This window comes from Danio aesculapii, chromosome 21 (genome assembly GCF_903798145.1).
Source record: "Danio aesculapii chromosome 21, fDanAes4.1, whole genome shotgun sequence".
Lineage (NCBI taxonomy): Eukaryota > Metazoa > Chordata > Actinopteri > Cypriniformes > Danionidae > Danio > Danio aesculapii.
The window spans coordinates 15,013,160-15,040,374 of record NC_079455.1 but is presented as its reverse complement, the minus strand read 5'-3'; the positions used below and the strand labels follow the sequence as shown (position 1 = coordinate 15,040,374).

The 27,215-nt window shown below is 33.8% G+C and overlaps 1 protein-coding gene across 1 annotated transcript; it reads left to right on the top strand.

Moving 5' to 3' along the window:
* Positions 1 to 796: 796 nt before the first annotated feature.
* Positions 797 to 13,928, top strand: pgap2 (post-GPI attachment to proteins 2). Its single transcript, XM_056446306.1, has 5 exons — positions 797 to 1,302; positions 4,129 to 4,378; positions 6,289 to 6,395; positions 10,156 to 10,264; positions 13,409 to 13,928. The coding sequence occupies exons 1-5, from the start codon at positions 1,135 to 1,137 to the stop codon at positions 13,537 to 13,539; spliced, it is 765 nt and encodes a 254-aa protein (XP_056302281.1). The 5' UTR covers positions 797 to 1,134; the 3' UTR covers positions 13,540 to 13,928.
* Positions 13,929 to 27,215: the final 13,287 nt, after the last annotated feature.

The following is a 27,215-nucleotide window of genomic DNA, read 5'->3' as shown; positions in this document are numbered from 1 at the left end:
AGCGTTGTAACCACTGGCGCCGTCAGTAGCATCAGGCTAGTGCAGAAATTTCATTGAAAATACTGAGGTATAATAAACTGACATTTCAAAAGACATGGTGGGAGGAATGGAATTTAATGCAGCGCTTCTTGTCCGGTCTGAGGCCCACTTCATATCGTATATTTTATAGGCAGTGAAGATCTCTAATTTTTTTTTAAAGATATCAGATCTTAAACGTGACAATTTTGTAATGGAAAGACAGTTCACCAGAAGCCCTTGGGCTGCCTGGCTGAAAATTAAGTCTGTCTGCATATAGCCCATTGTGTTTGTAACAAAATGTTTGAGAAGCTGACTGCGGTATTGGTAACTTAGTAACCAACAGTTAACTAAATGAAGGGAATCATAATTGAAACACTGCTGCAATTAGTAACAATGAATTTAATGTTGGCTATGGCCATGTTTAGTTGGAAACTTCGATTCCATCTAGTTATTTGCATTGATTATTTTCTTTTTTACAAGCCAATAATCACCAAAAGAAAGCATTTTATTTATTTTTTTGCAGTTTAGGGTAGTTTTTTGGCATATTGCATATCTGATGCTAAATTAAAATATGTGCATTAAAACAGGGTTATCAGTTTTCGTCAACTACATTGGCTACTCTTTTTCAACATTATTCAGAATATATATTTTTCGTGTTTAACAAAAGAAAAACAGGTTGGATTAATAACAAATATTTATTTCGGGGCGAACTATCCCTTTAAAAAAAACACTACGAGGACTTTGATTTTGAAAAATATAGTTTCCGCGTGACCGGAAGTTTTCTCGAAGCATTCACGTCCTGTCGGAAAACTTATTTATTTTACCCAAATTTTAACCAAATTAAAACATTAACGACTCTTTTATTAAACGTAGCTTAATTTAGAGATCCTCTGTAGTTAAACTGGATGACAGAAATGTCAAGTTTCGCTATATTTCCCTAAGCATGTTAACGTTAGTTCAGTGATAACCAGCAGCCACTTTAAATCGGCTTCAGCTTCAACTTAAGCTAATTATCAGACATGTAAGGTTAGTTCAGAGACGCGGTTGGAGCCATGGGCTGCAGGCAGTCTGTATGTCGCTTGTGACACATCGGGGGGTGTAATCAGTTCTGCGAAGATGCAACAGGTCCCTTACGGGTCTGTGGATCGGGACAAGCCTCTGATCCGCGTGCCGTTCACCAGGCTGGCGGTGATCACGGTGTGTTTGCCTCTGATTGGCCTCGTCGCCTGTATCGTGCTGGCGATGCTCTACCACTACAATGATGCCACATACACACACTGTCAGGTGAGAAACCAAACACACACACACGTTCCCTGGACATTGGGTGGTTGATGGTTTTTATTCGCACATTCATTCATGTATTCATTCATTAATTCATTTATTTTGAACAGTGACATTTTGTGACACGCAACTTTGAGTATTCGGTCTGAAATCGCATTGATTGTGAACAGCGTTGTACTTTGATAGTCTGGCTACTAGTATGATATCCCTATTCAGAATTTGCTTAGCATATTTTTCTTAAACTATATTATTAAGGAGAAAGTCTTAATGTACGAATATAAAATCAACTGTACCTCAGTTCCCTGGACATGACATGACAGAACAGTCCATTATCACTGTACTGTACAAACACATGTCCCCACGACACATGCTGCTAAATGGGAATGTCCAGCATCAAAACAACAGTTGTCATATCAGGCCCGTAACCAGTCTGGTGAAAGGGGTGGTTCTTTTTTTTTTCTCAAAAAGTAGACATTTTTGCAGTTATTCACCTTTTCTATTTAACTATAAGGTTTAAATGCTGCTTAAATACTTTTAGTGACATATGTAAAGCACCTTTTTTAGCTGGACTAGCTTGTCAGGTGGTCATCATAATCACACTTTTTAGTGTACCAAAAACATAACATAACAAACTGGCCAGCACATTCAACTTTCCTGCCCACTCGAATAATTAAAATAAAGAAGTAAAAAATAAATAACAATATTAATAATAATAGTGTAGAACTTCTTGATTTTTCTAGCCTCACTTGTAAAAGTACATTTGAAAATTCATGGGTAACAACAATAGGCTAATTAGTATTCAAATAAAATTTTATAAGCTTCAAAATTAACCTTTGATGTGCTTCTTAATGCTCTTTTTGTTCTTTTAAGAATACGGTCTATGATTTAGAATAAAAGTTTCTTTTAAAATGTTTTCACTATTTAACAACTGCTCAGTGGGTCAGTAGTGAAAGAGCTTCACTTGGGTCAGTTTCTTCGTGGTCTTAAAGCCTTCTTCGGTGAGTTATTCTCACAGTTTATGATGGCACAGCAGTCAAAATAGGACAAATGAGCTCATGTATGGGACAAATTCTGGACCTTTGTCAGTGAGGGGTGGGTCTTTCGAACCACCCGAATCCCCCTGCATATATAGTGTTTTTGAACCATACTGTAGGAAAGTACTGGAATGAACTTGCTGTAATAATGTTATAGCTGATGTGGCAATACAATTCTATAGTAAAATAAATTAACTACCCAGTGCTTTAGTTTTCTACAACGTACTAGAGAAAATATACTATAATTCACCAGTTTTCTGTAGTAAAATCTAAAGTTTACTGCAGTATTTGTTACAGTTTATTAGTTTATAGTAATTGACTTTTTTGTAAATACTATATGGTTCAACGGCATTATGGTATTGCTATACATTTCAAATCGTATTTCTTCAAGTATTATTTCGGGGGTTTTTTCTGGACAAAAACAAAACATATTTTATGTCATGCATTTACTGAAAACACCGTCCTAAACGTCAAAATCTTTATAGGTGTATTTAGAGTAATAATTATTCCATGGCAAAAATAACATTAAACTCTGACAACCCCTGATATAATTTTTAGATTATTTTGTCATTTTGAATCTTTGTAATTTGTTACTGTCCTTAAACTACTAGATTTTACCCATTGAGGAATCACTGAAAATATAATCAAATGTATATTAATATTTACATGTTGTTTAATTTTAACCTCAATATATGTTATAAGCTCAAGATTTAAACCATATTTTGACATTTTGTTCTCAAAATTATTTGAATCATCGAAGCAGACCTAACTTTATTAACATTTTTTAAAATTATTTAATAATTAAGAAGAGCTGGAGTCAGAGATTCAATTAAAGTGAAGTTTAGTCGAGATAGTTTGCAGTTTTAATAGCAGAAGCCAGCTTTAACACTCACAAAGAGTTCATAGGCCGCCCTGCTTCATTCATTCATTCATTCATTCATTTTCTTTTCGGCTTAGTCCCTTTATTAATCTGCTGTCGCCACAGCAGAAAGAACTGCCAACTTATCCAGCATATGTTTTAGGCATCCAGCTGCAACTCATCACTGGGAAACATCCATACACACTCATTTACACACACTACGTACAATTTAGCTTACCCAATTCCCCCAAAGCACATGTCTTTGGACTTGTGGGGGAAAACGGAGCACCCAGAGGAAACCCACGCGAACACGGGGAGAACATGCAAACTCCACACAGAAATGCCAAATGACCTAGCCAATGCTCGAACCATCGACCTTCTTGCTTAGGCATCACATACAAAAGTCAGATGTCAGACAGCCACTAGGGTATTCAGAGCTGACCCCAGACCTGTAATACTGATCCATACGAATAGAACACACACACACAAAGTACAATCTGGTCTTACTCAAGGCTGTTTAGTGTACTCTCAGTCGTCTTATCAAAACGGATTAAAAACTGGCACAATCGACATCCAAACTGGCAGCTTACATACAAAGAAATTAACTTTAAATAATTTAACACAAAAAAAGGCAAATAACTCAGGAAACAGTTTCAATTTCTTCAAGAGTCCAGATCCATTCAAGTTTCCATGACCTCTAACCTAGCTGGGAAAATCTTGAGGAAACAAATCATTTGGCATACAGAAAAAGCAATGACATATTATTTCAGAGGTCATTATATACAGTAATCTAGGCCTTTAAACGTTAAACTTTATTATTGATCATAATTATATGTGTTACTCCATCCTGGAGTGGACATCCATCAGAAAACTCAAACCATCACAGCAAAACTGCATATTTTGATTATTATTATTTTTGAAACAAATCTCTCCCAGGTTCCTAACTACCTCCCGTCCATCAGTGCAGCCATCAGTCTGACTCCAGAGCGCTACATCTGGCGCTGCAGCATCGGTCTGCATTCTGCCCCGCGATTCCTGGTAGCCGCTGCGTATTTGAGCTTTTACCGCGGACGCTTCTCCAGGAGGCTGACAGAGCAGCTGCTGAGCGGCTTCACTTTCCTCTTAGCTGTGAGTGAAAATGTTGGCCTGCTTCTGCTCACCTACGTCTCCTCCACTGAGACATACAGTAAGTGCCTTTCTGGACTCAAGCCCTGAATATTCTGCTTCAACATGCACACACGAGCAGGGTCGCTTTAATGTGCTTGTTATTGTATTGCTATTGATTTGCTAAATGTGGTGTGTTTGTAAATGCCAAAGGATGTTTTTTCCTAGAATGTGTACCAGTTTGATTGCCTTGAAATATTTTCCTTCAAAATGTTCAGAAAGAAATGTTTTGTGACCGCTGTGATTATACAGAATATAAATCTTTTTTGTTTCTTGTTCATTTTTCATTCAGTCAGTCATTTTCTTTTCAGCTTAGTCCCTTTATTAATCCGGGGTCCCCACAGCGGAATGAACCGCCAACTTATCCAGCACATGTTTTATACAGCCGATGCCCTTCCAGCTGCAAACCATCTCTGGGAAACATCCATACACACTCATTCACACACATACACTACGGACAATTTAACCTACCCAATTCACCTGTACCACATGTCTTTGGACTGTGGGGGAAACCGGAGCACCCGGAGGAAACCCACGCAAACGCAGGGAGAACATGCAAACTCCACATAGAAATGCCAACTGACCCAGTCGAGGCTCGAACCAGCGACCTTCTTGCTGTGAGGCGACAGCACTACCTACTGCACCACTGCGTCGCCTGTTCATTTTTTTTGTCTTTCACATATTTCAATAAGTTTATTATTTAATTTTTTCACTTTAACTTAAAATGTTTTTGTAAAGTTTCTCATAAAAGTATTTCATAAATCTTTCATTAAAGTTTTTGATTAACAATTTTAATTATACTTGCTATATTTTTCATATTCGCTTCATCAGAGTACACTACTGTAAAAATTAGTGTGGTTACAAATTTTAAAATGATTTTGAGTCATTTATTTGTTAAAAGATACAGGAGTCAATTTCAATATATCTTGAAATATAATTTATACCTGTCAGAGCTCAACAATTAGGACTTCCCGATGGCCAGCATGTGAGACGCTCGGGACTGTACAAAGGATTGTTACTGGCCCAATCGGGGCATGTGCTGACTTGTCAGTAAAGTTAAATTTGCCTGCGATTATTTGTCAATTGCGTCAAAATACAGTCTTAGAATCGATAACAGTTTGAGCTTTTAAGCCTTTAAATGCCATCTTCTCTGTGAAGTCATCTTGAAGCTAACGTTTATATGGGTAAACATGATGAAAAAAAATTTGCAGTTTGTCGTCAGTTTGGCAAGTCAGCCACCATTTGTTTTGCAATAAAATACCTGCACTATTTCCATACTGCTAATTTGTTTGCATAACACTTTGAATTTTGCTCATTATACATTTATTAACTTTTTTTATATTGAAATTCTAGATTCACAGACAATATTTTTGACACATTATTTAAAATATATGGCTAAGACAGCAATTAACTTTTTTTGGTGGAGCAAGTGAAAATCTTGGCAGGGCAAGTAAAAATTTAAACCACTGGCCCGATCAGGCCAATAGAAAAAATCCTTAGTGTTGAACCCTGCCCATGATGCAAAGCTTTTCATCAGCCATTACTTCAGTCTTCAGCAAAAAAAAGGTATTTATTTATTTTAAATAGAAAGAATGTAAGCTGTAATTGTCCTTTTAATCCTTTCTTTTGAGTAAAATTATCCATAGCTTTTTTAAAACAAATCTTACTTAAATCAAAACTGTGTGTGTGTGTGTGTGTGGTGAATATTTGCATCAGAAATTGCCATTCATTAAAATGAAAAAAATGTGTTCGTAAGATAATTTAATTTATTTTACATTCTAATTTTTGCATATATTATTTAGTAAGTCGAAATGCAAAGATCGTCTTCATTATATTTCCATGAAATATTAATAATTATTATTTTACCTGCTAAACATTTTGTGTATGTCTTTATGGTTTATAATGTTGTGTCTTTATATATGTGGTCCACAGGTGTCCATAAGAGCGGCTTCATCCTGTTTATTGGCAGCTCTCTGTTCCACATGTTATGCACCTGCAAATTGTGGTCGCTGATTGTCAAGTATTCGCTCAGTTCAGAGGTAAGACGAGGTTTTGAGATTATGGCATTACGGTTTAGCATAATGTGTTATAAACAGATCAACAGGGGGCGATATAAACAATCTCATGTGTATGAAAATGCCAATATTACAGACACTACACTCACAGGCTTCTTTATTAGGTATACCAGTTCAGCTCTTCATTAAGACCTGCCTGATTATATGTGTGGTAATCAACAGTTGAACAGGGGTAATCGGTGAACAGAGTACTCTAGTGACAGTAATATTAGCTGCAGCAACAGGTGTGGTGCGTTACTCCAGTGAAGTGTCCATCGTGTGAACAGTTTGGAATCTTAGAACTGTAGATCATCATGTTTTTCATCCACTGTGTAATGAATTTATTTGCACATGCTACTCTTTTTACACACTGTTTTACATGTAATTCACAAAAATAGTGAATTTGCATTTAAAACAATGTGTAAATAGAGTAGTATGAACAATTGTTCTAATTAAACAGTGGAAGAAAAACATGCCTGGAGGACCTATAAAACTTAAGGGACTAAATTAAGTTAATCTTCAGATAGTACGCAGTTAGACACACATTTATTTCAGTGTGTTGATTTACCTCTAACTGAAACTAAATATAAATTCGGGGCGGGGTTTCCTTTTTTGCACATCATTACCTTGTGGCAAACTAATGGTAAAAGGGGCGTGGCTAAGAATATTGTGGCTGAAGTCGCCAAACTGGCATCAATAGAGAAGGATTGCCACTTCAAACGCAGAAGCGAATGGTCACACTTTGATGAAACACGATTGAACAAAAAAAACATTTTTTTATTTTTACGGATCAATTATTCACCTAAATAATATCAATGTATGCTAGCAAAATAAATATTGTTAGTAGTAATTTCACACTGACTTTAAAGGTATAGTTTATCCAAAATTAAATTTAAATGTCATTTGCTAACTTTCATGTTGTTCCTGTCCTTACCCACAAGTATTTGGTGTATTTATATGACAGCAATGTTTTGGGAGTCTAAAAATACAGACTTAAAAAAAAATCTTTATTATCATCTCCATGTACAAAACAGAATTTTGTGACAACTGAATTTTTGTGAATTTATAACAGGGTGTGAGTGCTTGAAATTGACTGGAATTCCTGGAATACCAGGAAAATTGGCTTGTTTTGTTGAAAAGTGCTTAAAATTAACAAGGAGAATTGTATGCAATTTGCACAACAAAGGTAGAACGTTATTGCGCATCATATTTGACAAACTGTTTACCGTAAATTTTATATAATTTTGCTGACATGGATAATTGAATATTAATCAGATGATGTCATCATGCTGCTGTGCTGTCAGCCAATCGTTGCATTGCTGATCATGATTTTGAGGATAGATAGATCAGTCCTTTACATCACACGCAGCAATCTCAGATCAGTTCATCCAGATATTTTAATTTGATTTGCGAACTTTCTTGAAGAACCAAATTAGCCAGAGATCAGTTATCAGGATTAACAGATCCAGGATCTGTCAAATCATATTAGATCGCCGATAGTGACATCGCCACCTACTGGCCTGGTATCTACAATACAGCGTATTTAGATGTTTTAATCATGATTTAAAACATGAAGGAAGGAAAAACGTTTTCAATTTTATTACATTGTCAACATGTAATCTCGCCCTTAATTTAAGCTTTTATTCACTTATAGCTATTTACAAACCTCAGATTAGTAGATTCCTATAGATTAATTCATTCATTAGTTTCTAGAAGTAATAGGCAAGGCAAGGCAAGTTTATTTATATAGCACACTTCATACACAGTGGCAATTCAAAGTGCTTTACACAAACAGGAATAAAAGAAACAAGTATAAGAAAAATAAAAACAAATAATAAAAATGGTTAAAAAATTAAATAAATAAGCATAAAAACAGATCAAATGTGTTATAAAAGAAGAGAAAAACATAATAGTGTGATTTGTCGGACGTAGCACAGTGCTCATTCAGTAAAGGCACAGCTAAACAGATGTGTTTTCAGTCTTGTTTGAATGTGCCTAATGTTGGAGCACATCTGATCATTTCTGGAAGCTGATTCCAGCAGCGAGGGGCGTAATAGCTGAAAGCCGATTCACCCTGCTTTGACTGAACTCTTGGGATTTCTAATCTATTTGATCCTAAAGATCTGAGTGATCTGTTAGGTTTGTATTCAGTGAGCATATCTATAATGTATTGAGGTCCTAGGCCATTTAGTGATTTATAGATCAGTAATAATACTTTAAAATCTATTCTGAATGTAACTGGGAGCCAGTGTAAAGACCTGAGGACAGGTGTGATGTGCTCTGATTTCCTGGTTCTGGTCAGAATTCTGGCCGCAGCGTTCTGGATGAGCTGCAAATGTCTGACTGTCTTTTTGGGAAGGCCAGTGAGGAGGCCATTACAGTAATCCACCCTGCTGCTGATAAAAGCATGAACAAGTTTCTCTAAGTCCTCACTGGAAACAAAGCATCTAATTCTTGCAATGTTTTTGAGATGATAGTATGCTGATTTACTAACTGCTTTGATATGACTATTAAAACTCAGATCTGACTCCAGAGTCACACCAAGATTCTTGACCTTATTTTTTGTTGTTTGACCCTTAGAGCTAAGGTACGCATTCACCTTGAGAACCTCATCTCTGTTCCCAAATGCAATCACTTCAGTTTTCTCTTTGTTTAACTGAAGAAAGTTTTGGCACATCCAATTGTTAATTTCATCAATGCATTGGCAGAGGGTGTCAATGGGGCTGTAGTCATTAGGCAGTAAGGCTAGGTAGATCTGAGTGTCATCAGCTTAGCTGTGGTAGGAGATTTGGTTTTTTCTCATTATTTGGCTCAGAGGGAGCATATAAAGGTTGAACAGGAGAGGTGCCAGAATCGAGCCTTGTGGGGTTCATAAGGTTCATAAGTTTCCCATATTTCCCATATTTCATTAACAGTATTAATTTGTGCTTTAAAGATAAACCAAATATTTGCTTTTACAAAAGATTAATTAAAACATAGATTAATCGCGATTAATTGCATCCAAAATAAAAGTTTATTTTGACGTGTGTGTGTGTGTGTGTGTGTGTGTGTGTGTGTGTGTGTGTGTGTGTGTGTGTGTTACAAATTTATTATGTATCTGTGATACACACATGCATAAAAACAAAACTACACAAAGCCATTTTGTTGAATAGATATTTATATATAATTAGTATGTACACTTTTATATATATATGTGATTAATCGCAATACATTTTTGCCCAGCACTACTTTTTGTGCATTTAAAATAAAATGAAAAATAAATAAATAAACCGGATAAGAAAAAAAAAGCGCAAGAGCGTCTCACGAGCATCTTTTGAACTTCACATGTTAAAATCACACATGAAACATTTCATGCGCATCTCACATGTGATTTTAACATGTGAATCTTTTGCTGTTTAATTTTTCACTCCGCTTATATTCTCATACATAGACTTGCTCTAATTATTCAGCTACGCTCTTAACACACACGAGTGATCTTGACACCACTCGCGCAGCTCTAATAAAAGGTGTTGCTTGCGCCGCTGTGTGAGAATTCTGGGAGTTAATGTGTCAGAGACCGCAGTGTGTCTGTATATTTGTGCTGCTGTGAAAGTGCAGCTCTGGGGGAAGTGGTTGCTGTTTTTTCACAGAGCCGCGTTCCACCTGCTTGCTCCACATCGCGTTGCAGAAGAGAACTGTTGACATTGTGCGCCTTCTTTCTCCTTTTTCTCTCTTTTCTTTCTTCACAAACCCACTTTGTCACCAGGAGATGATGTCGTACTGGTTTAAGCTCCGCCTTTTCCTGTTCAACGGCGGCTGCTGTGTGTTGGCGGTCTACTTCTACAGGCGGCACAACACGTACTGTGAAGAAGGAAGTGAGTGCAACATCTCTGTTCTTCACCCCACCCTCATTTCCCTCAATGAGAAAACATTTTAAAGTAACTCAGAAATTATTATGAACTATAATTGATTGCTTGTGTAATTTAAACTTATAAGGACTTGCTCAAATAGAGAGTAAATATAAATGTTAAGTAACCAGTCTGTTGGTATTTTTAAAGCTTTAATATTTGTTTTTTATGGTCACCATTAATCAGATTTAAAATACAAAGAAAATTGTATTGCTGTGAAATATTTTTAAATACATTTAAAATGTCAGAAGAATTGCATTTATCTGCATATTTTTTCTTATAATGTCACTTTAAAAGAGTCTTTGCTGAAGAGTCTTTTCAAATAAATTATAAAACTCAATTTTTTTTAAACAGTAGCTTATTTTTTTATAATAATTTTTCATGTTTTAAACGGTTCATAGCGATCTTCAGAAATATACTTTAAAATATGAACACATGATACACGTTTACATTATCAGTCAACAGTTGATATTGTAAATTATTGATTATGCGGCTCATTTCCCCTCTTAGCATTTAGAGCTAACATTCAAGTTGATCTTTAAAACACTTATAATTAAAACACACTGTTAAATATAAACACACTGTTAAATATAATCTTTATCAAAGATCAACAAAATCATTGGGCACGTTTGAAACATAATTTTGCACAGTTGTTTGCCAATTGAAGCCAAACTAGTGCATGAAAATTCTGTCTGAATTTCAAAAGTTACTGACAAAAGTAGAAAACTTTATAGATATTAAAATGACGAAAATTCTTTAAGGAAATTACAGTTACACTACCGGTGAAAAGTTTGAGGTCAGTGGGATTTTTAAATGTTTTAAAGTAAGCTTATCCTACTTCTCAAGGCTGCATTTCTTTTATCAAAAATACAGGACAAATTGTACAATTGTGAAATGTTATTGCACTATAAAAGAACTGTTCAAAAGTAGTTTATAATTTAATGTAATCATTTATTCCAGTGATTTAAATGATGAATTTTCAGCTTCTTTACTTCAGTCTTCAGAGACACATGATCCTTCAGAAATGTTTATTGTTGTTGTTGTTGTTGTTGTTGTTGTTGTTGTTGTTGTTGTTGTTGTTATTGTTATTGTTATTATTAATGGTAATAGCAGTGCTTAATTTGTAAATTGCGAGGTCCCGGAACAGATTGTGTACGAAAGTGAAAACTGGGGGGTGGGGGGTATCGCGGACTAAAGTGAAGAGTGTTGGGGAGTTTCAGAAAAAAAGGGAAGAGATTGGGGCAGGGGTGCATGTGTGGAGGGTTATCGGTAAAATAAGGTGCCGGATCAGATTTCAGAGGTGCCGGATCCGGCTTGTTCCGGCACAAATTAATCCCTGTGTAATAGTAATAAAAGCAATAATGACTGTAGTAAACATTTCATTTGAAACTACATACAGTAAGTAATAAATAAATATTTAAAAAATAAATATTTAACAATATTTTTTTTTACATTTAATAAATGCCGACTTGATGAACAGAATATATATTTTTAAATTATTAAATAAAATTAATTTAAAAAAAAAGCTGACACCAAACTTTTGACTAGTAGTGTATGTTCGGGCTTAATGTGAAACAAGCTGGTATAAAATGGGGAAAAAACACACACAAAAATGTCTGTACTGTAGCAACGCAACAGCCGGTCCAATTAAAAGTTAGCATGTGGTGTCTGTGTTAAAGGTGTCGTGCTTTTCTATGAGGATGTTGTGGTGTCTTTATAAACACGCCCACCATCAGCCAATTAATTTGGAGCACCTTCTCATATCAAAGAAAAATATGAAAGTAATCGACCAATGTGATCTTTTGGTTAAACCCATCTTAAAATGTATTGTGTTTAATCACTGATTTGGGTGGTTGGATGATTGATCAATATTAAATAACACATTTTTACAAATGTACTTACCGTACGTTCACCCTGGTGAGTTCTGGTGAAAGCAGCGCAGCATGTCTTGGATTGTGTGAGCATTGAGTACTGTTGAAATCCTGCCAAAAGGTAAAGAGCAAGATCTTGGTAGCGGTGATGAGTGTGGGCGGGGCCGAGAGTAGAGAGAAGCGGTGCTGATGTCTTTAAAGGAGCACTTCACATTTGTTTGAAAAAGGCTCATTTTAAAATGACCCTAGAGTTTTACCATTTTTGAATCAATTCAGATGATCTCTGGGTCTGGCTGGAGCACTTTTAGCTTAGCTTAGCATAGATCATTGAATCAGATTAGACCATTAGCATCTCACTCAAAAAAAAAAAAATCTAAATTATTTTTTTGTTTAAAGCTCGATTCTTCTGTATTTACACCGTCTATTATGATTTCTGGAAAATAAAATAGCTATTTTCTAGGTTGATAACAGGCGCAATGATATTACAAGTGCTGTTACCTAGTTCCTTATCTGGGGTCTATATTGGGGGGCACTGTGTAATATCATCGTGCAGTGCCGGTATCATCAAATAAGAAAAATATCGAAACTCTTCTTTTGAGACCTTTGAAGAAGATGCTAATGGTCTAATTATATTCAATGACTTATGCTAAGCTAAGCTAAAAAGCTAAGCTAAAAGTGCTCCCACAAGCTGAATGGATTCAAAAATGGTAAAACTCAACTGTTTAGCTCTAGGGGAGTTGTAAAATTAGCCTATATCCCACAAAAGTGGAGTGTTCCTTTAACAAGAGTGGAGTCTTGTGAAGGAGCCTCAGATGGATGTGTTTACTGTATGAGAAGTTAATGAAAGTTTCTTTCTTGAATGATTGTGAGATTGAGGTACTTCTACAGAATCTTGTCCATTTCACCTGAAAACCCAAAACACTAGCTAAGAGACACGATAAAGTGGAACATAGAAACCTCTCTGCATACTACCGTTTCAGAAATGTTCTTGCTAGAGCAAATGCAGAATTATAAATGCTCACAACAGCCATAGGCTACATGCAGGGTACCTGGAGTACACCAATAACTCCATTCAGAAGTATAAACCAGGCATTAGATTGATTGCATTCTTGCAGTTACACATCAAATATTTTGCCTAAATGTAATAGAAACAAATCATATTTAAATAATGCCCAGTTGTTTTTATTTAAATAAACGTTGTAATTCCACACTTCCGTATTTTCTTATCTCTCTCTGGCAGTTTACACATGCTTCGCGGCGTGTGAGTATCTGGTGGTGCTGTCCAACATGGCCTTCCACATGACTGCCTACTGGGACTTTGGAGGTAAGGAGGTGATGGTTGCAACACCTCCAGAGGGAAAGCGCTTCTGACACAGGAAGTGAACACTTGCATCATCTCCTTGAAACTTGAGACTCGTGGCGCTCAGGCTGATTTAGACTCGAGACTGACTGCATTAAAGCACCGATGACTGTTTACATCCTCACATAGCGGTGTTTTTAAACTCGGCTGCTTTAAATATTTAATATAAGGTCATCGTCAGTGGTGTGTGTGTGCTACATTTTAAATGATCATGTCTCCAGGAACTAGTTTAATATACTTTTAGTTTAATAGCTTTTAACTTCTGCAAGGGAAAGTTCACCAAAAAGTGTCAACATTTGAGTTTCTTTTTACTGTTGAAGATATTTGAAGATTGTTGAATATTGACTTTCATGTTTTTTTTTTCACTATGTCTATCAACAGATATCACTCTCCAACATTCTTCAAAATATCTTCTTTTGCGTTTAAAAGATATTTTGAAGATTGTTGATTATTGACTTTCATAGTTTTTATATAATTATTTAATTATTTATTTTATATAATAATTTTTATATATAGCATATATAGTATCGGTCTCCAACATTCTTCAAATTATCTTCTTATGTGTTTAACAGTAAAAAAATACTTGTAAGGATTTGGAGAGTGAATAAATAAGTAGTTTTTTTATTTTTTATTTTAATTTTTTATGAAGTCATCATTTTAGGCCTAATATAAAATGGTGTCAACATTTGAATTTCCTTTTTCTGTTGAAGATGTTTTGAGGATTGTTGGAAATTGACTTTCATAATTTCTTTTTTCACTATGTATAGCAACAGCTATCGGTCTCCAACATTCTTCAAAGTATCTTCTTTTGCGTTTAACAGTAAAAAGAAACTCATAAAGCTTTGGACAGTGAATAAACAAAAAGTAAAGTTTAGTTCTTTTGGTGAAGTAGTTATTAAAATGGAAAGTTCAGCTAAAAATACAAATTGTGTCAATATTTGAGTTTCTTTTTACTGTTGAAGATATTTTGAAGATTGTTGATTATTGACTTTTATAGTTTTTATAAATTTATTAAATTATTTATTTTATATAACAATTTTTATGCATAACAACAGCTATCGGTCTCCAACATTCTTCAAAATATCTTCTTTTGTGTTTAACAGTAAAAAGATACTTTTAAGGCTTTGGAGAGTGAATAAATAAGTAAAGTTTTTTTTTATTTTAATTTTTTATGAAGTCATCATTTTAGGCCTAATATAAAATTGTCAACATTTGAGTTTCCTTTTACTATTGAAGATATTTTGAAGATTGTTGGAAATTGACTTTCATAATTTCTTTTTTCACTATGTATAACAACAGCTATCGGTCTCCAACATTCTTCAAAATATCTTCTTTTTGTGTTTAACAGTAAAAAGATACTCGTAAGGTTTTGGAGAGTGAATAAATGATAAGTTAATTTTTTTTTTTTAATGAAGTCATCATTTTCAGCCAAATATTAAATTGTCAACATTTGAGTTTCCTTTTACTATTGAAGATATTTTGTATATTGTTGGAAATTGACATTAATAATTTCTTTTTCATTATGTTTATCAAAGCTATCAATCTCTAACATTTTTCAAAGCATCTTCTTTTGTGTTTTACAGTAAAAGGATACTCATAAGGCATTGGAGGGTGAATAAACAATTAGTAAAGTAAGAAAAGAAAGGTGAAATCATTATTTAAAGGGAAAGTTCAGCCAAAAATTAAAATGGTCACTGGTGTCCATATAATGGAAAAAAGAAACAATATGGAAGTCCATCATGCGGAAAAAAGGAAAAAAGAAACTCATATTGGTTTGAGGGTAATTATATAAAAAGTATAATGAGGTAAATGAAAGATATTTTGAAGATTGTTGGAAATTGACTTACATAGTTTTTTCACTGTTTATCAACAGCTATCGCTCTCCAACATTCTTCAAAATATCTTCATTTGTGTTCAACAGTAAAAAGGTACTTGTAAAGGTTTGGAGGGTGAATAAACAATTAATAAAGTAAAAAAAAGTAGTTATTTAAAGGGAAAGTTCAGCCAAAAATACAAATTGTTAGATATTTGAATATTGACTGTCATAGTTTTTTCACTATGTATATCAACAGCTATCACTCTTCAACATTCTTTAAAATATCTTCTTTTGTGTCTGACAGCAAAAGGATACTCATAAGGCTTTGGAGAGTGAATAAACAATTGGTAAAGTAAAAAAATGGTAATTATTTAATGGAAAAGCCAAACATAAAAATGTTAGCTGGTCTGTAAAAGTTCTCACTGGTGTCCATATCATGGAAAAAAGAAACAATATGGAAGTCCATCAGGTTGAAAATAGGAAAAAATGAAGCAAATGGTGACATTTCTCTTTTTGTTGAACTGTCCCTTTAATTCTCCTCATAATCAAAATGTGAAGTGGCTTGACTGTTTCTCTTAGAAGACTATTTGTGCCACGTAAATTTAACAAAAGGTAAGTGGTTTTTTATTCTCACAACTCTGACTTTTCTCCCAACTGTGAGTTTACATATAACAATTCACAATTTTCTTTCCAGAATCACAAGTTTAACGTTTTGCAAATCTCTGAATTTAAGATTACGTTTTTATTTTGCAGATCTGACTTTATATTTCTGTACTGGTGGAAGAAAGGTCATAACTGTGTGACAAACTCAAAGTTGCACAACAGTTTTTATATATAGCATCCAGTTCGCTTCTTAATTTTGATCTTCAATAGACTCTTTCCCATTGGTTGACGTAGGCTTCACTCAGAAGTGCTTATTAAGTGCATATTATTTGTTACATATCTGCAAATGTACAAGTAAATCTGAGGGACGTGTCGGTTGGTTTGCAGCTGCTTGTTTCACAAGTGCCACATTGAGCGTCTACATCCTAACAGCTCGCCCTACTGTAAGACATTCACTTCAGTCTCTCTTCCTTTGTAAGCGCTAGTGTCAATCGTGTGAAATGTCATTCTTAGGTTGCCTTTTGCACAGCATTTGTTGTTTATTTACAGGGGCTGAAGAGCAGTGTTAAGTTTGTAGATATTTCTATGGTCAAATAGTGCAATTATTGATTTAAGAACGACAAGAGCTCTTGATATATGATGTTGTTGCCATTGGTTGAACATAAAAACTGGTGTGTTTGTGTTGGACCCGTATTTCAGAGGTCACTAGTGGCCAAGTTCAGCATGATGTTGTGAATAATAAGGGGTTTTCTGATGTACCAAAATCGGTGTTTTTAAATCGGTGTCAAATAAATTTTGGATGAAAAGTTTCTGAGATTAGCACATGAATATTTGCTATATATATTGGTATCATATCGGTTTTTATTGGTTATTTATTGATCTAGAAATGCTTATTTCTTTGTATTGTATATTAAATAAGATGAACTAACATTTGTTGATGGTCATTAAAAAAAAAAAAATACAATGTTCCTATTATCTCAAGTCGATTAATTGATATTAAATGGACAGCTCACCCAAAACTGAAAATTGTCATCATTTATTAAAGAATGCTGGGGAAAAAACAGCCATTGACTTCCATAGTTTTTTTTATTCCTACTATAGATTAGGGCTGCACAATATATCATTTCAGCATCGATATCGCAATAGTCACATTGATCTGCAATGCTGAGTTGCTTTGTTGCATTTATCTATTCTTGTAGTTTATTACATGTTATGCATGATTCACTTTCTACAGAATCATTCCAATAAAAATGAATGCATTCTGTAACACTTTAGGGATCAGTTTTCACTATTAACTAGTTGCTTATTAGCATGAATGTTATCAAGATATTGGCTGCTTATTAGTACTTATAAAGCAGATGTTCTGTATGATCTTATTCTACATCCCTAATCATACCCAATTCCTAAACTACCTTAATAACTATTAAAGAGCAAATTTGGAGTATGTTGAAGCAAAGTTCAAAATGGTTTGCTAAGAGCGAGAACCATACCTTGAAATAAAGTGTGACCAAACATTATTTCCAAGTATAACAAAGTCTCTCTCTCTCTCTCTCTCTCTCTCTCTCTCTCTCTCTCTCTCTCTCTCTCTCTCTCTCTTTCTCTCTTTTTCTCTCTCTCTCTCTCTCTCTCTCTCTCTCTCTCTCTCAATGTCAGATTTTATCAATATTGTGCAGCCCTACTATGGATATCAATGGTGGCTGTATTCCCAACACTCTTCAGAATATGTGGCTTTGTGTTCAACAGAGGAAAGACGTTTATAAAAATGTTGAACCATAAAAGTGGGTGAACTGCCTCTTTAACGGTATTAACTATTCATTTTAGCAATGTATTAGTAATATATACACAGTTGAAGTCAAAATTATTAGCTCTCCTGTCTCCTGGAATTCTTTCCCCCAAATGATGTTTAACAGCAAAAACAATTTTACAGTATTTCTAATAATCTTCTTTCTTCTGGAGAAAGTGTTTTTTGTTTTATAAAAGCAGTTTTTATTATTTTTAAAAAACTACTTTAAGGTCAATATTATTAGCCCGCTTAAGCAATTTTTTTAAATTGTCTACAGAACAAACCATCATTTTAACAATGTATTAGTAATAAACACTACCTGACAAAAGTCTTGCTGTCGATCTCAGTTTTAAGAGTAACAAATAATAACTTGACTTCTAGTTGATCATTTGAAAAGTAGCAGAAGATTTTTCTGATGAATCATCTGTTGAACTGCATCCCAAATACTGCAGAAGACCTTTGGGGTTACATTCAGTATGGGGGTGTGTGAGAGATCTGCAGAGTGGATGGCAACATCAACAGCCAGAGGTATCATTTGTGCTGCCCATTACAAACCACAGGAGAGGGTAAATTGTTAAGCAGGATAGCACTCCTTCTCATATGACCTCCACGTCAAAGTTCCGAAAAGCAAAGAAGGTCAAGGTGCTCCAGGGTTGGTCAGCCCAATCAGCAGATATGAACATTATTGAGCATATCAGGTGTAAGATGGAAGAGGCATTGAAGATGAATCCAAAGAATCTCGATGAACTCTGAGAGTCCTGCAAGAACGCTTTCTTTGCCGTTCCAGATGACTTTATTAAGTTGTTTGAGTCATTGCAGAGATGTATGGATGCAGTCCTCTAAGCTCATGGGAGTCATACACAATGTTAATTCTTTTTCCGATGCACCATGACTTCAAATTCTATACGGTACATTATTTGTGTTAAGTGGCAAGACTTTTGTCTAAGCAAAGTGAGACCTTACTGTCTTAATTAAATAATTAAAAATCAAGGCATGCTCATATTTTATTGTGGTTAAATAAGCGTAATGTAGAGGCCTTTGCTTTTCATATAAGCCACTTCTGAAACCAAATGATCAACTAGAACTCAAGTTATTATTTGTCATTCTAAAACTGGGATAGGCGACAAGACTTTTGTCAGGTAGTGTAGTATTTGATCATAATTTATATCAAATGGTATATAGAGTACATGTTGGCAATTTAATTTCGAAACTAATTTGCAATAATACATTCAATTTAATTCAGAAATTATAGAGGTAGACTGACGCTGCGCAAATTGAAGTCACAAATAATTCTCATTATTCTTTTCTCTTTTTTTGTTTTAAATTTCTCTTTCCATTTAAAAATAATTGCAGATGTTCCAGAATGGAGATAGCCAGCTAATAGCAGAGTAACTGTCGAAACTTTTACACAGGAATGACCAAACAAATGAATGAAGCTAAACCAACAAAAGAGCCCCTGTTAGCGTTAGAAAAACAAACAGAGGGAGCAGGAGCTCATTTCACAGTCAAATAAGAGCGGTCATGTAGCCGAGAGTGCACGGGGCAAACTCTCATCCTGCTGGTAAAAAAGCACCGATAATGAGTGACGACACTAATAACAGATAATACATTGAAATATGTGTTAGACTGAATAAGAGCATTAAAGTATGTTCTAGATCTGATCTGTTTAGAATGAGAGAAGAAATCCACAGGATGTCTGTAAGAACTCAATCTGAATACTATTCTGATGCCAAATTGGGAGTGTTGTTTATTTACTCGCAGATAAAGGAAGAGCACTAAAGGAAATCCCTTCGCATTCTCAATAGTCCAAATTCACTGTCCTTTTTAAAATGAGAGCTCAAACCGAATCTGGAAGATCTCTCATCGTTTATTCTCCTGTTTGGTTTATTTCTTTAACGTAACACAAAAATGTTTTGTTGTATCCATATAATGAAAGTCATTGAGATCTGATGTACACTTCAAAATAATGATTGCGAATATTAATTGGATGTTTTACGTAAAGGATAATATACATCTAGCTGGTGGTTACTGCACAATAAACCACCAATTATATAAATGAGTAATTGTTTTGTTTTAATATCTATCTGTGTGTACACTCACCAGCAACTATATATTTATATATATATATATATATATATAGTTTAAGTCAGAATTATTAGCCCTTCATTGATTTTTTTTTTCTTTTTTTTTTTTTTTTTTTTTTTTTTCTTTCATTTTTTAAATATTTTCCAAATGATGTTTAACAGAGCAAGGAAATTTTCACAGTATGTCTGATAATATTTTTTCTTCTGGATGAAGTCTTATTTGTTTTATTTTGGCTAGAATAAAAGCAGTTTTCAATATTTTAAAAATCATTTTAAGGTCAAAAATATTAGCCTCTTTATTAGCCCCAAGACTTGCCTAATTGCCCTAACCTGCTTAGTTAACATAATTAACCTAGTTAAGCTTTCAAATGTCACTTTAAGCTGTATAGAAGTGTCTTAAAAATATGTAGTCAAATATTATTTACTGTCATCATGACAAAGATAAAAATAAATCAGTTATTAGAAATGAGTTATTAAAACTATTATGTTTTGAAATATATTGAAAGAACATTACCGTTGAACCGTTAAACAGAAATTGGGGAAAAATAAACAGGGGGGCTAATAACTCAGGGGGGCTAATAATTCTGACTTCAACTACTTAATGTAACATAAATGTTTCTCATAGATATGTATAGCAGAAAACCAATGAAAGATTTACATTATTTAATAAATTCACCTTCAATATGCACTGTTATGTTATGTTATAAAAAGTTATGACAACAAAATTTTTAATGTTTCTTCAACTTGAAGTCCCCAAAAAATCAAAACTAACCATGTGATATTGTTAGCTCACATTGCCAGTTTTGTGGTGAACAATTAATATTCAATATCTTTAAGAAAAAAAAAGTTTGCCCTTCTAATCTTTAATTAAAATCTGAAAATGCACTTCCTGTTTTTTTTTACTTTATTTGTTTACGTATATTTTAGGAATTGGGCGCGGCTAACATTTAACCACACCCCTCCAGCTGTCAGTTTTGTCAACAAACAGAAATGGTGAGCAGGAGGAGTCTGTTAGGTTGTAATAGCTCACCCAAAACCCCTTTCCCAATCTTTCTGAATGAAATGCATCCAATCAGCCCTCAGTAGAAAAAAAACAGCCACACCCACTGCTTTCTCATTTAATATTTGGTTTCTCTATAAGAGTTGCGTTACAATATGAAAAAATAATGGTTGCAGCTTTCAGTTCATGGGGACTTTAAAAGTTAATCAGGTTTCAACTAATTTTTTGAGATAAATAAAGTTTAACGTAATATTTTTAGTTAGTCAGTTTGACTGATTTAAGCTAAGATGGCAAGAAAAGTTCATTTGATTTAACTAACAAATTTAAGCAAGGAAGATTTTTTTTACAGTGTGTGGACACTGACTGCTGCTATTTTTACTGAAACAAACTCTGAAAATTAAAACCAAAAACCACACAAAACTTTCAGTCAAAGGGCATCAAGAAAAGCAAAAAAGAAAAAAAACAGTCTGCACATGAGAAAACAACACATGAGACGTGCTGGATGCTAAAACATGGCAATGCATTTCTGCATCAGTCATAATGGGAGAAAACTCTGACTACTCTACAGTGAAACTGACCTAGATATAACATTTTTCATCTCTGTTGTTTCTTAGCGTATATTTCCATCAGTATCTAGGAGCATTTAGACTCCTTTTGGGGAGTATTAATGGTATGACATTTGCTTTAAACGCTTATTTCTCCATCTGAAGAGTTGGGTGTAATGCATTACACAGTAGCACATTACTGTATTCTAATGGCTTTTTCTAAGAGTGAAATGGAATTCATTACTTTTTTGTATTTGTTTATTCATGTGATTACAATTACTAAAGTCAATATAATAACATTAAATGAGTTTTTAAATCATATTTTGCACAGCAGCGTCAGTTAATGAGCATCAGTTTGGGGAAATTTACTTTTGAATATAATGCATTACAATACTGAGTTACACCCCAAAAAAGTAACTTGTTGCGTTACTTAGTTACTTTTAAGTAATGCGTTATGGTAAATTTGAGTTACTTTAGCGTTATTTTTTTCAGACCTGGCTGAGGCTTGATCTATTTTAATATTCCGTTTTTTTCTTTTCTTTTTTTTATAGAGGAGCTCTGCAAATAACAACAAACAAAAAAAAACACTTCAAAAATGAATGTAGGATATTGTTATCTTCTGAGAACTTCCTGACGCCAGAGCTCTACATGCCGTATATACAGACTAATGAAAGTTTAAAGCAATAGGTTTGCTACTAATAGGTATTTTTTGTCTTATTAAAAAGTAAAATCTCTGTCCATTCTTAGTCCTCTTTTCCTTTTCTTCCGTGTGTTCAAAATAAAGTGAAATTTTCATTGCAGAAATGTAAGGCTCTGCCATCTTTCTGTGAATACGATCATTTTAATTCAGCAATTTATTGAATTAACTAAACCAAAAAAGTAACTTGCATTACGTTTTTGAACTCAAATATCATGACTTAATTTTGAGAAGTAATGTGTTACTTTAGTCGTTACTTCGAAAAGTAATATTATTACGTAACTCGCATTACTTTTAATGCGTTACCCAAACACTGATGAGCATTTTATGTTCATCAATACTGTTTGCAAATGTTAGCAGAACTGTTTTATTTAATTTTCTTAGGGTTTTTTTTTTTTTTGTTTGTTTTTTTGTCTAATGCCTCCACAGTTAGACCTTGTTAACAGTTTTGTGTATAAAAGACAGTATAGGCATGTTTAAAGATCCATTGTTCTTTGTGCGACAGGTTCATCTTAGTTCCAGAAATGGATTCAATCTTTCGAATTAAGTTGCTAATTTCAAATATTTGTAATATTTTTCAGACAATATCAAATTACAGAAAGAACAATTAATATGACTTGGTATTGTTTTATTTTGAGGTTGATAACGCAACTTGAATGCAAAGTAATTAGTAATCAGATTACTTTTACATGAAGTAATTAGTAATGTACTCCAATTTTCAAGAAGTATTCAGTAATTAGTTTTCTTTGAGTACGTTACACAACAATGACCATCTGTAAGCTCTTCCAGTAGCTGTGGTTTACTAAAATGCATCAGGACGGAAGTGAAGAGAACAAATATGTGTTGCCCTGAGACTGAAAAATGACAAGCAAAAGTCACACAATCTGACTGTGTAAAGACGCAGTGAGACCATTTATTAAAGACAGAGTACAAGTACGGGTATTTTATTTATTTTAGTACTTGGCGATAACGATATCTTGACTTTTTTTGGGTGGCAGTTTTCCAAATAAATTGAGGGAGAGCTTCTCTGTAATTATGAACAACAGTAACGCAAACTGTTTTCTTTTTCTGTCCGTTGCACATAATCTTTACAATACCAAACATAGAACATAATAATAATAATAATAATAATAATAATCATCATCATTTCCAAAACAAATGTTTATAACATGTTTATATCGCAGTGTTTTTCCAAGTATGAGTACGAGCACACACTCAAAAAATAACTCATTAGATGAACTCGATTTAATTGAGGGCAGGATTTTCATCCAATAACTCGGTTTAGCACCAACAAAAAAAAAAAACTATATGCACAATTTCATGCAATTGAGTTGGTCCAACATGATTTTATCAATTAAAAGTTTAAATACATTTGTATTTTTATTTAACTTTAACTCAAACGTCTGGTAATATCATGTATGTCTATGATGTGTCGTACATTTCAGTCTCTTAGTTGTATTTGAAGTTATCCTAGATTAACTAAAAGAGACATTTTTAAGCACATTACATATGCAGTTGATTGAGACTGATCTCAGAACTCATTTTAGGACAGTTATTGCTCACTGAGCAAAACAACAAACCACATTTTTGCTAATTAAGCAGCCAACACCTAAAACATGGGTACTTCTACAAGGTGGTAATCTCAAAACTCAAAGCATTGCATAAAACTCTTCTAAATCTTTAGACTAAAGTGAAGAATAAACCGAACTAGTCTTTCTATTAACTTTAAATACCTAAGATTAGGTTTATTGTCAACGTTTCCCTCTCTTAATTCAATCCCACGCAAAGCATGATGGGAACTACAAATCGCCTAACCAGGGAATTGGACCAACACAATTCCTTCATGTTGTCCCAACACAAACAATGAAGTTAATTTATATATAAATTGGCCAAAGAAATGACAAGAATTGTGTTGTTTCAGCTCATTTTAAATGGGTAGTTTGAACAAGCAGCAGTAATCATTTTTTTAATGCACTCAGTGCTCAGTATCGAACCTGAAAGCGATACCAGGATCAGTATCAGTGCATCCGTATGGCATTGTATCAGTATATTATTTTCTTAAAAATAAAAAAAAAATAGATGCTGCACACCTAATATAATGGCATCTTTCATCATAGTGCAAAATGAGAGTACTTTTTTAAACAATGTTAAATAGTTTTCTACTATACAGTCAAAATTAAAATTGAAGACAAAATGATTAGCCCTCCTATTAAGATTTAATTATTATATTTTTAATATATTCCAAGTGCTGTTTAATGTAGAGAAAATTATTTTTTTTAACATAATAGTTTTCTAACTATTTTCTACTGTATTTGCCATGATGACAGAACATATATATATTTTCTAGTTATTTAGCAATACACTATTATTCAGCTTAAAGTGCAGTTTAAAGAGTTACCTAAGTTTAAATAGGCAAGTTATGGTAATTAGGCAAGTCATTGGACAACAGTGGTTTGTTCCGTAGCCAATCAAAAACATTTATTTCTTATGGGGGCTAATAAAATTCACCTTAATCCTTTAACCTCCGCACCAAGAAAAATGTTTGGATTGCATTTCTTAACTCCAACACACTCAACACACTCATTTTTTTCAACACATCTCATAATTTTTAAAATATCAACCAAATGTCGGTTTATGGTAAAAGTACCGGAATTACCACAAATACTATAAATACTATGAAAATCTGAAAATGTGAAGTGTAAGACCAATTTATTTAAAACATGATCAAAATAAAACCTTTTTGAATAGTAAATCATCTTTATTTGTTGACGTATGCCATAAAATATTTCAGATTCTCATTGAACATGTTTTCTTGTTTTTTACAATAAAGCCAAACTCAAGTGTAGTAGTGCAGCAGGATTATGTAAACCAACAATTTTTATGTAAACCAACAATGCTCTGTGTAAACCATTATTTAAAACAGTCATTCTGTAAATTCTTTGGTTTTATACTAAACTTTAATTAAAAGAAAGGAAATCCTGTAGGAAATACAGAAATTTTCATTGCTCAGTTAAGCATCATCTGGGAAATATTTGAAAAAAGAGCGTATAATCTGCCTTCAACTGTACATGATAATAAACCATGCATGTTACAGTTTAATACTCGTGATTCCTTAAAAGTTAAGGGCCATCACACTTATTATAAGTGTGACAGCCCTTAACTTTGAAGGAATCATGAGTTAACTTTTAAACCCATGCTAAAAAGAATCCTGTGTTTTCTTTCACACCTATCATATTATACCTGGTATTAAAATTCAATCCTGGATATTTATAAACTGATATTTCACACTGTATGTTCCTAAATCCTGGGTTAATATTCTTATTTTCATGTTCACAGATTCAAACCCTATTTTCATGGTCCCTATTGCACATTTTGTTGACTAAAAGTTGCATTGCAACTACAGAACATGCTGATTACTTCTCATTTCAGTATTAGTAGACTGTCTGCTTAATATCGGTTGATACTGCTTCCTCAACAGACATTTAACTGACTATAAGAAACTTTGCAAGTAGATGTCAACTTACACTAACCCCAACACCAACCTAACAGTCTATCTATAGTCTAATGAGAATCAGTTGGCATGTAGATGCAATGTACCTTAAAGGGCACCTATTTTACCCCATTTTCAAGATTTAAGATAAGTCATTTGTGTCTCCAGAAAGTGTCTGTAAAGTTTCAGCTCAAAATAATGATCAGATTATTTATTATACCTTCAGAATAATGGATTTTCTGCTCTGAACACAATGAAGCAGTTTTTGCTGCCTGTGCCTTTAATGCTAGTTCTCCCCGTCCACCGTTCTCACGTGGCTGTCAGAGTGTGCCTCAATCTCCGCCTCGGCTCCGTCAGATAAACAGCACAGTGACAGACCTGAAGGAAGCAGATCTCACGTAGCGTTTGGGAGAAATACAGTATGAACTTTCCCAAATGATTATTTCAAGTATTTGTTGTGGAGTTAATTCAAGCCTTTCTGCAATGATGAGTCACACACAATGTCGTTACAAAGTTCACACACACACACACATATACACACACATAGTGCGCGAGTTTAACTTTGCACTGTTTTTGCACGGCAAATGTGACAGGATACACACTGATATCCACTGCTGTATGGATATCCGTTATGTTAATGTACAAAATAAACCTGATTTACATCCACAAACTGGGATTGAAGCACCTTCTTTTATAATTGTACTGTCATGTGGCTGTGGTGATGAAGTAAAGACGGTAAAATCGCTGTGATTCATTACACATATGCACTGTTTTAAAAACGTTTTAAACTTGTAAAACTCATTCTTGATCACATTTGATGATGATTGATGATCACAGAGCGCTGAACAGATCTTTTAATCCCAGTTGCTTTGTGCACGTCCTGTCTTGTTGATATGATTATACGCGTTACTACAGAGACATGTTAATATGTGGCTGTCAATCAATTCAGTGGGCGGAGAAACCGCACTCTTACATCACATTGCTGTGGGCCTCAAAAGGGGAGGGATTTGGATCCTATTTTAATGTCAGGAAATAATAAAAAAAAACTTATTGTCTTTATATCACTCTAATATGACTGTGGACACACTATACCTACACACAGTTCTGTCCAAATAGCTTATAAAAGAGGATTTTCATCAAAGGTGCCCTTTGCGTTAAGGGAACCATCAAATGTAAAGTGATACCAGTGTCACTGATTGGATGAACACAGCATTCGCCCCCTTTATGTAAAAACTCATTTGGTGCTACAGTGCTCAGCATAACTTAGTACACCCCATTTTATAAATGAATATTTGAGTCCATTTCTCAGTGAATATAGGCAATGTATTTTGGTGCATTTAAACGAAACAGATTTATTAAACATATATTTATTAAAATAATGTTTTAGTCATTGAATATCTTTAGGAATAGAAATATATATATATATATATATATATAAAATAAATTTAAACTCGTGATATATTGCAAAAAAAAATGTACATACTAATACATTTCAACACAATGTTATATATTTTATTTTCTTATGATTTTTGCTCTTTTTTTTTTTCTTTTTTTTTTTTTTTTAAGTAATTTTAAAACTATTTTCCCCTAACATTTGAATTTTCAGCTGCAAATTTTTGGAGAGTGATTGTAATTTTTTTTTTTTGTTAGATTATTTCAAGATTTGGCT

Coding starts and splice junctions, on each gene's coding strand:
- pgap2 (XM_056446306.1), top strand. CDS start 1,135: ATGCAACAGGTCCCTTACGGGTCTGTGGATCGGGACAAGCCTCTGATC. Junction 4,379..6,288: donor CTCCTCCACTGAGACATACA/GTAAGTGCCTTT, acceptor TGTGGTCCACAG/GTGTCCATAAGAGCGGCTTC. Junction 6,396..10,155: donor AGTATTCGCTCAGTTCAGAG/GTAAGACGAGGT, acceptor CTTTGTCACCAG/GAGATGATGTCGTACTGGTT.